Genomic DNA, 13,461 nt, shown 5'->3' on the forward strand with positions numbered 1-13,461 from the left:
CTACATTTTCTTGACTGACGATTGATATGGGAGGGCCCAGTGTACAGTGGGTGGTGCACAAGTGGTCAGTCCTGGGTTCTAGGACAGAGCAGGCTGAGCATGGTTTAGAGGCAAGCTAGTAAGCATCATTCCTCCAAGCTTCTGCTTCCAGGCTCCTGTCCTGCTTGAGTTCCTGCCCTGATTTTCCTTCCTAATGGACTATTACCTGACAGTGTAATCTGAAACAAACCTTTCCCTTCCCAACCTGCCTCTGCTCATGAGGTATTATCACAGCAACAGAACCCTAACTAAAGCAACCACACATGAAATATGTTCAAAAACTGCTTAAAGCTAGAAAGAATTTTAACTCAAATATGCCCACAAGGAGACAGAAAATGCACATTAGCCAAATTTCAATCACAAAATTGATGTGCAATGACACCATACACATTCAGAAAGCAAAGCCCTTTCCCCTCATCTCTGCCCCACCCCAACCCTACAGAGGCTGAAATGACTATGTTCACATGAGCTACACCCTGTGAAAGCTCATACAGAGAGAGGAAATAAGAAAAGCACTCTCTAATTCTTGCACACGGCAGAAACAGCCTGATGACAAGGCCCAGTGAAGAACATTATGAGGCGTTCAATAGTTAGGTTAGTTTAAAACAACTGCCAAGATTTAATGTTGAAGAACATAAAAAATTACTAGGTGGGATTATTCCTCAAAATGTAAGGGTAGGGATAAGGATGGGGAGGGGGAAGGGAGAGGGTAGAGTTAAACTGAGACTCAAAACGACATATAAATGTAGTTTTATATAAATAAATAATCTCAATAAATGCAGAGAACGTATTAAATACTGCTCATAATTATTAGTAAGACAAAAAAATGAGAAGAAGAAATGGGGAAGGGTGTCAGCACAAAAGGAAATTCATCATTAGCAAATGCAAGAGCAACAAGGAAACATAAGCAAATAAAACTGTGTGCACAGAACGGCAAATAAAGCTCTTCAGGCAACATCAGCAACAAAGCCAGATGTAGAGCGCTGGTAATTAAAGTCACGTGGGTAATATTAGCAATAAAGCCACCTGCACAGCATAAGCAGATAAAGCCGTGCGTAAAGGATAGTTCAACATGATCAAACAAGGCTTGAAAGGAGAAAGGAGATTGGCCCAAGCTCTTAAACTAGAAATACATAAGTCCCCCACAGTCTACTATGGATAACCACATAACACCTACAGTACTTGGCTTGCTAGAACAGAAGTGGAATCTCTGCCTTCATCACTTAGAAGCAAATGTTCATCTAACATTGAGAAGAACAAAGAACCTTCCTTTTAATGAATAATGAGATTTGTACATAGAATACTCCCAGAGATGTATATACATGTATATATATACATATGAATATATACTACTAGAAATTAAAAAGTGAATTTAACATGGCCATATATATGATCTACAATATGTGTATCAATTCTATGTATACTCTTTGGTTGGTGGTTTAGTCCCTAGGAGCTCTGGGGGGTCTGGTTGGTTGATATTGTTGTTCTTTCTATGGGGTTGGAAACCTTCAGCTCCTTCAGTCCTTTCCCTAACTCCTCCATTGGGGTCCCTGTGCTCAGTCCAATGGTTGGCACAGCGATCATCCGCATCTGTATTTGTCAGGCTCTGGGAAAGCCTCTCAGGAGACAGCTGTATCAGGCTCCTGTCAGTAAGCACTTCTTGGCATCAGCAACAGTGTCTGGTTTTGGTGTCTGTGTATGGGATGGATGCTCAGGTGGGGCAGTCTCTGGGTGGCCTTTCCTTCAGTCTCTGCTCCACACTTTGTCCCTGTATTTCCTTTAGACAGGAGCCATTCTGGGTTAAAAATCTGGAGATGACTGGGTGGCTCCATCCCCCAACAGGGGGGCCTTGCCTAACCTCTGGAAATGGGCTCTACAGGTTCTTCCTCCCCTTCGTTAGGCATTTCAGCTGATCTTATCCCAAATGGGTTCTGGGAGTCTCTTGCTTTCCTGGCATCTGGGACTTTCTAGTGACTAACCCCAGTTCCCCATCCCCCATGGCTACACACCCCTGTTCAATTTCCTGACCCTCTGTATATCATCCCTGTCGTTTCCTCCCATACCAGATCCTGCCCCCCTTTCCCCTCCCACTCCTCTCTTGCTCCCAAGTCCCTTCCACCCTCTACCTCCTGTGAGTATTTTGTTGGCCTTTCTAAGAAGGACTGAAACGTCCACACATTGGTCTTTCTTCTTGAGCTTATATGTTCTGTCTGTACATTAAAAGCAGATGATGACAGAAAGAATGTTCTAGTCTCTTGCAGCGCTGGGGGATCAAATCCGTGGCTATTACATACACAGTAGGCTGACACTCTACCAATGAGCCACATGCTCAGTCCATAATTGGGGTGTTTTTATTTTTTGTCTCGTTTTGCTTTTAAGATGTTTTTAGGCAGCCACCCTGGTGGCTTCAAGCTCAGAATCCTTCCACCTCTACATCCCAAGTGCAAGAAGTATAAGGTACACACACCACTGTGGGTACCACAAAATGACGCCATTAATATGAATCACTAAGGTATCAAAATGCATAAATACAAAAAACACTCAACAAAATATAGATGAGGCCACACCCCAAACTACACAACAAGGCAGAAAAAAATTAAAGACCTAGATAAAGACATATCACTGTCGTGGGACAGAAGACTTGGTACTGCTGAGACACAGATTCTCACCAACAGATGTAAAGAATTCATGCAAATCTCAGCATAGACCTAGGACGCCTCTCTCTGCAGAAACAGAGCCATGTACTCAAAAGCACACATGGGTACACAGAACTAGCCATTCAGAACCCTCTTTAAACTCTAACAGACGTGGACCTTTACTACCTATTTCACTGGTTACTGTGTACTGACAGTAATCAGGACTGTAGCAAGCACTCAGGCACAAACAGATAACTTCTAAAGTACATGGTAAGGAACACAGAAATAATTATATTTATCTAAGGAACACCTAATAATTATACTTGTTTCCTTTTTAACAAAGGCACCAAAAGCAACCTAATGATAAAAGCAAAGTGCTTTTAATAAACTGTGCCACTGCAGCATAAGAAACAAGATAGTGCTTCTCTAAACTAATTCCAGGAGAATTATAAACTTAAATATTGAATCTAAAACTCTGAAGTGAGTTCCTAAAAGAAAACATAAATTAGCTCTCTGACCTAAGAATATAAAGTTCCTTAGGCTAGAGAAAGTAAAATCAGAAATATAAAAGTAAGCACTAACATGAAAAGTAGTTGTTCATCACCCCCACCCCCTCCCGTTACCTGAGAACCCTATACCCTGTGCCAATTTCAAGTAGGAATCCTCATCCCTGTAAGGGCACCACCCAACCCCCCACCTGACTGAAAACCATGCCACCTAAAAACTACATGTAAATTCCCGTGAGCCTTCAAGACTTCTGAGGATCTTCATCAAGGATTTTCTCATTCTGCAGATCTGTTCCTGTGCTCAGAAGCTGCAGCCCACTTCTGATACCCCCTTCACACATCACAAGACAATGTGCTTCCTCCAAAACTTAGAAATCTAATGGTAATGTCCCCTGAGAAATGCAACATATGACTTACATGACAAGATTTCCAACTGCAAACATAAGTGTGTTCAAGCAATGCAAAGAGGACACACATGACTGATAAGATGCAGACTGCAAAAACAGCAATGTTTGAGTGAAATGAAACAAATAATTAAAGATATGGAAATAAAATTTAATAAAGGTAGAATGTCTGCCAAAAGTCAAACTAAAATAAAATTTGAAAACCAGTAATTAAAATAAAATGGTCAGTGGAAAGCCTCAACAGAATAGATAAAATGGACATGAGGACATCAGGTCCTGAAGACAGGGTAGACAAGGCTCACTTGGTCAAAAAAAAAAAAAAAAAAAAAAAAAAAAAGTTACATCTAAAAATTCCAGAATAAAAAAAAAAAAAATGCAGAAACTCTGGAATTCTATAGAAAGACCAAACCTACAAACCACAGGTATATAGAAGAAAAAACTTGGGCCAAAAGTACAGAAAAATATTTTCAGCAAAATCATAAGAGAAAATTTACCAGATTTAAGGAAAGAAATTCCTATTAAGTTTCAAGAGTTGGAAGAACATCAAGAAGAAAAAAATTCAGAAAAGAAACTCCCAATGTCGTACAAAAACATCAAGACACTAACTGAACAGAACAAAGGATAGATTTTGAAAACAGCAGTAATGCCATGAGACATATAAAGGCAGATCTATCAAAATGACAACTAATTCTCAATAGAGACTTTAACCGGAAAGAAGGGATTGGACCTATGTTCTACAATTTATGAAAGACCAAAGAAAAAATATACATATGTGTGTCTGTCTGTCTGTCTGTCTCTCTCTCTCTCTCTCTCTCTCTCTCTCTCTCTCTCTGTGTGTGTGTGTGTGTGTGTGTGTGTGTGTGTGTGTGTGTGTACCAAGTACAGTCAAGGAAGAAAGAAAATCTTTCCATAATAAAAACAGATTGAAGGAATTCATGAGCAGTCAGCCAGGGCTCCCCACAAAGGACATGGGAAGGGGTGCTTGGGAATGAAGAGAAGGATAAACACACCCAAGAGGGCACAGGAAACAAATTTAAAAAATCCCCAAACTGTTACTGAAAGAGAGCCCTAAGAAAACACATCAGATCAACACAATGACAAGGGTTAACACTCAGTGTTCAACACGACAGGCCACACTGCCTTTCACCATTGTTCTTGCCATGTCCAGCCTCTCTTCCACATGTTTAAACACAATGAAAGGCAGCGAGACTGTCCTTTCAGAACAGAGCCTTCCTACACAGCTAGAGAGGACTCAGTGACGTGGGTGCCTCCTTCCTGGAACATGGTCCAATGCTTAGAAAGATGTACGACTGACTCTACAAAGTCTGTATGAATACTGACTACAGAACACTTCCTATCTAAAAACAAACAAACAAACAAACAAAACCCCAAATATTTAAAATAGATGCCCTCCACTCGAACAGAAGATACACAGTAAGTCAACACCTAGCACTGTTGAAGATCCAAAGGCTAAAGAGCAAATTTTCAGGTATTTTATGATCTTATTTAAAAGGAATGTCACCATCTCTGCTGCCAATGATGTCATAAAGCACACAAGCCCAAACCATGAAGTAGAAAACAGTAAAATTCTATTATTGCTATACAAAAGGTATCAAATACTGTCGTGTAAAATACAGCACAGGAAACGGCAGTTTAAACAGTCAAGGATGGAAGGGAGACATCCTTGACCTGCCTGCCACTCAAGCAAACAGAAGGCTTGGGTTGTGAAACACACTCTACAGTCAATACAAGCACACACACACACACAAATTAAATGCCAGGGAATAGTATGAACAAGAAAGTCACAGAAGAAACAAAACCATCACGTCTTACTAGTAGTACCCAGGAAAATGCAAAGGTTAGCCTTGTCAGAGTACTTAACATGCACCAAACTTACAATCACTAAATTTTACCAAGAGTGGCAACAAGAAAGGTAACTACTGTAATCCACTGTAGGTAGGATATTAATGCATACGGCCACACAACCACTTCGGGTTTAATAAAATACCCAATACCCGAAAGGGTTAATTCGTGCTATGACTCAAACAATTCCAATCTAATTTCACAGCCCAGAAAAATATTCAGACACATAGAGAAAGGGGCAAACAGGTTTCAGTTTGGAAGGTAGAACGCAAAGGAACAGCAATCTCAGTCGGCCTGGTCAACGGAAAGAAACACATGTATAGAGTGAAGGATTGTGGCCATGGAAATGAAGAGCACACTAAACTGAGCAAGGACCAAGTCACAAACACTTTTGCTGCATGTTAAACAAGCTCATGCATACGTCTATATGTAAGGATATAGACAGGCTTCTCACGAGGCTTTTCCCATAATGCTAGCAATAAGAGATTTCCCATTTGGTGGTAGAGAGATAGCTCTGCAGTTAAGAGCTCTTCCTGCTCTTCCATGGGGCTTGAGTTTGGTCCCCAAAACCAATGCCAGGCTGCTCCAAGGGGGCTGATGCCCTCTTCTGGCCTCTCGGGGCACATGCACTCATGTGCATATACAGGAATGCACACAAATACAGGTAAGTAAAGGGAAAATAAATCTTAGGCTGGACAAACAGATGGATGGCTCAGTGGTTAAATGCACTGATTGCTCTTTTTTTTTTTTTTTAAAAAAAGCCCATTCTTTTTTTTTTTTTAACTCATTTATTTGATGTATATAAGTACACTGTAGCTGTCTTCAGACACACCAGAAGAGGGCATCAGATCTCATTACAGATGGTTCAGAGCCACCATGTGGTTGCTGGGATTTGAACTCAGGACCTCTGGAAGAGCAGTCAGTTCTCTTAACCACTGAGCCATCTCTCCAGCCCCCTGATTGCTCTTCTAAAGGCCAGCGTCAATTCTCAGCATCCACATGGTGGCTCACAACTGTTAACTCCAGTCTCAAGAGATTTGATGCCCTCTACTAGTCTCCACAGGCACCAGGCATGAATTGGTGCACAGACATATATGCAAACAAGTACCCATACACATAAAATGAAATTCTTTTACATTTTAAATCAATCTAAAAATATATCTTTAATAGTAAGGATAATTTAATCACATGTACACATATAAATATGGAACATGGGTATTTAGCATGTAATGTGCAACATAACATTCTATAGGTTGCACATATAGATTATATGAGCATGCATGAGAAACTACATGGTAGTTTCAAAAAGCCAGTACTTGGAGCAGTTTTAAAAATTAAGCCAGAAGCATCTTATTAAAATTCATTTTGACTCAAAGACTGGAAAGGCAAACTTCAAAGCAGATAGCCTTTCAATACACATCTGTAACACTAGCTTTTGCTCATGTAAAAGAACTTAATTACTCCCGAACAAAAATTCGCATGTGAACCCAAAGCTGAAGAGGCTTTCCAATAGGCCATTTGAGAGTAACTGGGATTAAAACAGACCAGGGAAGTTAACAATCTGCATATGGGCATACAGGGAATGAGAAATACAATAGCAGTAACATATTAACAATGACTGTCTGGCAGGGTAGAAGTGGCTGCCAAGCCTAAGGTAAGCAGGACCAAAAACAATTATAACAATGGTGATTATGGAATAAAATTATTTGACCAAATAATATTCTTCCACTTTAAAAACAAGGCAACCCTGGCTGCCTTCCATAATGAATGAGTCACTCACTGGGTTAGATCTGTGGACATACCCATAGGAGAAGAGTCAACATTTCTCCAAATTCAACAAGAGCTCTGTCTACTGCTAAAGCTCTCCTCCGTAAATGGACACCACCCTCCCCCCCCATTTCCCTTTCATTCTACTCTCTGCTTTGGAGCATAAAAAGTACCTACAGCAGGTGGTGGCACTTGTAAAATGAGCCAAACTTCCCTGTACCTCACGGTCAAAGGACACCCAGCAACCTTCAGCAGCTTCCCTGTAACTCTTCCCTTTAAAAGCTCCTGGGGAAGAAAGGAGCATAAAGATCTCAGTCTAATAGGTGATAACTTGCTTGCCTTCAGCCATCACGAATCTGATCAGAATTAGTTCCATTCAATGGCTTGCTACGAGAAGATAAGAACAGCGGCCGAAAGGAGCCATATCACATCCCTGAAATACACATGCCAACTGCAGAACACATGCTGGAACACCCTAACCAGAGGAACATAAAACAAAGGTAAAATTAATTATGAAGTCTGATAAACCACCACCACCATCACCACCACCCACCCCCCCACCCCCACCCCCCCTGCAAGGCTCCCAGCAGTACCAGCAAAGCTTGTCGACTGGATTCCAGAATGCACTAGTGGGACATGGGGCGTGAGCACCTCATCTCTAGCCTTCTGTAGGATGGAACAGGGTTCACTCCAAATGGCATATTCTACCCATGACTACAGCACTGAACAGCTAAACACTGGAGCAGTAGATGGAGCCAGCCAGGCACCATGAGGTTTAGGGACAGTCAGCTGAAGCTTTCCTCAAATTATCCTGATAAATTGTAAATGGCTTTCAGTCATTTAACTGACAGTGAAATATTATAGGTATTACTGGAGTAACTTATAATGTTTCAACATGTATAATATGTAAATCAGGCAAAACAGGCTTACCTTTAAATATGATTTTTATAACAAAAGTTTTGAAAATAATTTATCTTGAAATGCACTACATATTACTACCAACTCTAGACACACATCCTACTGTGCTAAGCCACACCAGAATATCTTGGCCTTCGCTATGCATAATTTTCACTAAATGGGATGTATTTAACAGTCTGTTGTACTTTGTGCTTGCTGGGGATGTAGAAGTAGCATATTGAAGATCCAGGCCAAGTACTTCTCATGACATTAAATCAGTAGCTGGAAGAGCACCAAAAGAGCAAATTCTATCTGAGCTCTACTAAGATACAGAATGTTACAAAACTCTAAGAGATCAGCTGGCAAATGGCAGCTAGAAGGCTGCTGTACAAATGAAACACTTGCAAAAAGAAAATGTATCAAGTGCTTCAGAAAGTTACAATGCAATCTACTGTAAAGAGCAGCCTGTATTTGAAACAAACGTGCTACAGGGTAACAGCAGCTCAGACTTTCAAGCAATATATGTATGATATATTTCACTCTTGAAAAGTCTTAAGACGGTTCCACACAGACGCTTATTATTAAATTTCAAAATCTGTTAGCTATCTCGAGAGAACTGAACACCAGCAGATAAGAGCTTCTGGGTAAGTACAGTGCTGACTGATTAAAATAATATTTAAGACCAAATTGCCATTATATAACTCGAGGCTTCAAACTGGGAGAGGAAACATGTTCGACAGCGACACCTCCTGGTAAGTGGCAAGATAAAAGCAAGCCACAGCCCAGAGAGGCAGGGGACCCCCCTCTGTACTGTATCAGGAACCCAAAGACAACTATGTCCCCTCTTCCTAAAAAGCGTTTACAATCAGTAATCTGAAAAAGATTTTTCCTGGACCACTAGACATGTAAGAATGGATCACACTCTGTGAATGAAACACCTATGTTCTAACCCTGGCCACGTAAATCACAGTTCATACGCACATTAAAAGTGAAATGCCCAACTCCTTCCTCCCATATTCTTGGGAGTAAAATTGAAAAATGTAAAATGAGATTCTACTTCATCATTTCTCAGCTGAGCTGACGAAAGGGAAAAGCAGAAAGACGATTTAAAAGGTTGTCACTGTAGGTGTGCCTTATAGGACTGACTCAGATCTCCCATCCCCCAGCAGACTTCCAAAAAAAATCTAGTCACGAGACCAATGTCACCCCTGACATCAGATTCTCAATGTAAAAAACTTAGTGTGCCCACTTTTCAAACTAGGATTTTCAAATGTGCTACTTCAAACATATTTTAGTAAAAGACAGATTGGTTAAAGACGAAAGCACAACTCTCTGCAGTGACGATAACTCTGCCCTGGAAAATGCCAGAAGAAATCCTGACAAACTACTTCAACTCCCAACCCTTATAAGATCTGACATATTCTACTTAAGAACCCAGGATTCAAACAGTGCGATGAAATGATGTGCGACAGAAATCCTGGGTTTTAGTTTGTGCTCTTCCTTCCCACCCTGGTTCCCACAGGCTGAGCAAGAAAACCTTTAAGCATTAATCTTCTCGCCTTCTATAACTAGAAGACACTAAATCCACAGCAGTGTTGTCTGCACCTATGCAGTCCACAGTAGTCAGTGTTGGTTTGCATGTCAACGTTGCTACCTCAGTAACCACATAAAGTTAACTTCTCCTCCAATGCCCTGGTTGTTTTTCAAGCTTGCACCCTGCAGTAAGAAAGCAATAAACAGAACCAAACTTCCTCATTATAATGTAACTGTTTAGCACAATGGGAAGGGTCGCAGTTTCCACCTCTGGTGCCTTCTCCTTCGCCAAATCAGAACCCGATAGTCACTTATATACTTATTGAAAACAGTGGCCTAGGAAGAATTATGTACTCTATGTAATTCAGACTTGGATTTTGGGAGAGGGTTTAGAACACGGGCGTTTCATTCATTAGGAATCAAAGTGTGCTTCTTTATAGCTATGACACTCTAAAATGTGAGCAAGTGATTGACAGAATAAGGTATATACACCCTAATGATAGAATAAGGTATGTACACCCTAATGATAGAATAAGGAATATACACCCTAATGATAGAATAAGGTACTATACACCCTAATGATAGAATAAGGTACTATATCTTCTAAAGATAGAATAAGGTACTATACATTCTAAAGATAGAATAAGGTACTATACATTCTAAAGATAGAATAAGGTACTATACATTCTAAAGATAGAATAAGGTACTATACATTCTAAAGATAGAATAAGGTACTATATACCTTAATGATAGAATAAGGTACTATACACCCTAATGATAGAATAAGGTACTATACATTCTAAAGATAGAATAAGGTATTATATACCTTAATGATAGAATAAAGTACTATACACCCTAATGATAAAATAAGGTACTATACATTCTAAAGACAGAATAAGGTACTATATACCTTAATGATAGAATAAGGTACTATACATCCTAAAGATAGAATAAGGTACTATACACTCTAAAGATAGAATAAGGTACTATACATTCTAAAGATAGAATAAGGTACTATATATCTTAATGATAGAATAAGGTACTATATATCCTAATGATAGAATAAGGTAGTATACATACTGGTGTTTTCTAACCGGATCAGCAGATGTTACAATGGTTTATTTATAGGGAAAGGATGCACTTTCTCTGCACTGTACTCACTGGCCTCATAAGTGACTTCCCTGAATGCAATCAGTCATCTACCCAATGGTGTAAAAGATGCTGATGAAGGACTGGGGTGTAGCTCAGTGGCTAAAGCGCTTCCCCAGCACACACACAGCTCCCAGAACAGCAGCAAAGACACAATTCACTAGTCAATGGCAACCGAAAACATAAAAATCTTGCTCATTAGCTTTCTTTGGCACCTCAACATTCAGTACGCTCTTCTCATTCACATAGTCCAAATCTAGAGCCCCAGCCACACAGCAACGGTGCTGCCTACGTCAGATTAGCTGACTGAGGAGCCAGAGAACCAGAACATCATTTTTACCTGTATTAAAAATCAGTTAATTACTACAGAAGCCTTGGACCTCAAACTCTATACATGGAGTTCTTCCCATTAAGAATATAAACAGTTTTCAGAATGTTATTGTGTACTGTGGGTCTAACTGTAGTACTTTCCCCATTTCCATTTACTCATTCACCTTTCTAATCAAATGTTTATTGCACGCCTATTAAGGAAAAGAATTATTCTAAGTAAGAAAAGAGAATAAATAGAAGAGATTAAGAGAAAGAAAATAAATAGAAGGAAAAAAGACAATACACATGAAAACAGTAAGCGCTATGAAGAAAAACCACAGTCAACTCATCTATTTTCCTGACATAAACTAAGAAAACCATAATCATCCAATCTATATATGACATATAATAATGGACTGCCCATAGACCGCAGCACACAATCTAAATCATTCCCGCTGATATTGAGAGCTCACATTCAATACACATGTGTGTTCCAGCTCCAATATTCTAAATATGAGTCAAAGGAAATATAAAAGAAACCGAGAACCGGTGAAATATGACACGAAACAGATTTAAAACATCTGTTCTCCACTCTGCTGGCTAAGCACATGGAGATAGATGGTGAAAACCAGTAAGTAGGGTTTTGTTTGGGGTTTTTTTCGGGGGGGTTATTTTTTGTTTTGTTTTGTTTTTTAAGAAAACGAACGGAGGCACAGAAAAAAAATTCTATAGTACTTTATGACATCCCTTCGTATTTTAAAAAGGCAAACGCAACACATTTTACGAAAACTAAACAAAACTTAAAATAATTTGAAAGGAGGCATCCAGTCTCAACCCGGCCCCTTGGATGCACTCCTCCAAGCTGCTCCTGAATGCTGCTAGCCAGGCTGAAACTTACTTTTCCTGACTTTGGCTCAGGGTCAAGCGCCCCCCCCCCCCAAATCTGCAAGAAGATAAAGGGCCCCTTACCCCCAGCTTTCACCAGGAAAGGCAAGGGCGGGCCGCGCAATGCTCGGGCAGGCCCGTGCTAGCGTCCCCCTCGGGCCGATTCTATTCCTCCGCCTCCCCGCCCGGTGAGCGCGGCCTCGCCCGGCGCACACCGGAGCCTCGCTAAGGATGGAGAGGAGAGGCGGACGGATGACCAGACCAGACCTGCAGCGCCCACCCGTCTCCCGCCCGCAGCCAGAGCCTGGCCTACGGGGACTCTGACCTCTCCGCGCCCCGGGACTACTGCTGCTACCGCTGCTACCCGTGCTCGGGCTACCGCTGCCCGAGCCGCTGCCGCTGCTGCTGCTGCTGTTGCCGCCGCCGCCCTTGGCGTTCTTGCGCGGGGCCATCGCGAGCTGCTCCCGGGTACTGCAGAGAACCGGGGCCTTGGTGGGTGCTCTAGGGACACCGAGGCTCCGCGATTCCTACAGCAGCGCCTCAGCATCCACCGCGCTCTCACCGCCTCGGACGACTTGCACCGGCGTGCAGCGGTCAGGACAGCCTCGCGTGCGCTCAGCCTGCGACTCCCTAGGCTGCCAAGAGCGCTCGGATGCCCCGGCTTCGGCCCCGCCCACGCCAGCCTCGGCCCACCCACCACATCTGAAGGACGTCCATACAAGCCAATCCCGAGGACGGCTGACAGGGGGCGGGGCAGGCTGCGCTCCCGTGCCCTCCGCAGGCCGAAGCTAGTGTTTTGCTGCGCAGTGGCTGCAAAGCCCGAGCGCCTGGTGGCTTTCTAGTCTGCCTTGATCCTCTGGAACGTGGCAAACGTGGAAGCCGGCAGGACTCTCGCGAGCGTTGGGGCTCTGGTTCCAACGGGATGGGGCGGGTAGGAGGGCGGTGCCCGAGAGCAGCGCACCACCTCTTGGCTTCTTGGGAATGTGGTTCCGGCGCCTAAGTCACTACCAAGGGTGCAAGCCCTCTCTTTGAAAAGGAATTCACAGTTCCGCCAGTACACCGTGATCGTTTCAGCTTAAAAAAAATTTATTTTTCTTAATCATGCCCCACACTAATACCTAGAGTTACTTTTTGTCCCTAGCCATGGATCTCCTATGCTTGAGTATTAAAAAATAAAATGGTAGCAGTTGGACAAACCAGCTAAGGTCCAGCAGACACCATCATTTTTGTGTCACCAGTTGCCCACACGGTGTCTGTGAGTAAGTGGTGATTTGATACATTGCTGTCAACTTTGAGATCTTCCTGGAATACTGGACCACCTTGGAGGCAGACTCCTTGCGGAAGACCCAGAGGAAGCCTCTGCTGTGGGTCAACCCCCTTCTGAGCCTGCAGTTTACTCAGCCAACAATTGTTAGGGTCCACTGGCCTCTGCCATGTCAGCTGTGGATGCTGGGTACCACTCAGGGAAAGAGT

At 42.2% G+C, this 13,461-nt stretch overlaps 1 protein-coding gene across 8 annotated transcripts in view; it reads right to left on the reverse strand.

Annotated features, from left to right (window-relative positions):
• ASPH (aspartate beta-hydroxylase) overlaps window positions 1–12,629 on the reverse strand; it is a 186,567-nt gene extending 173,938 nt beyond the window's left edge. For 7 of the 8 annotated variants that reach the window (XM_080938668.1, XM_080938667.1, XM_080938664.1 and 4 more), the window contains exon 1: window positions 12,314–12,629. In XM_080938668.1, coding sequence (XP_080794794.1) covers window positions 12,314–12,440 — 127 coding nt within the window. In that variant the 5' untranslated portion in view covers window positions 12,441–12,629. The remainder of the gene's footprint in view (window positions 1–12,313) is intronic. The other variant, XM_080938670.1, reaches the window with a different exon arrangement.
• Window positions 12,630–13,461: the final 832 nt, after the last annotated feature.

This window comes from Micromys minutus, assembly GCF_963924665.1.
Source record: "Micromys minutus genome assembly, chromosome: 26".
In the NCBI taxonomy this organism is placed as follows: Eukaryota; Metazoa; Chordata; class Mammalia; order Rodentia; family Muridae; genus Micromys; species Micromys minutus.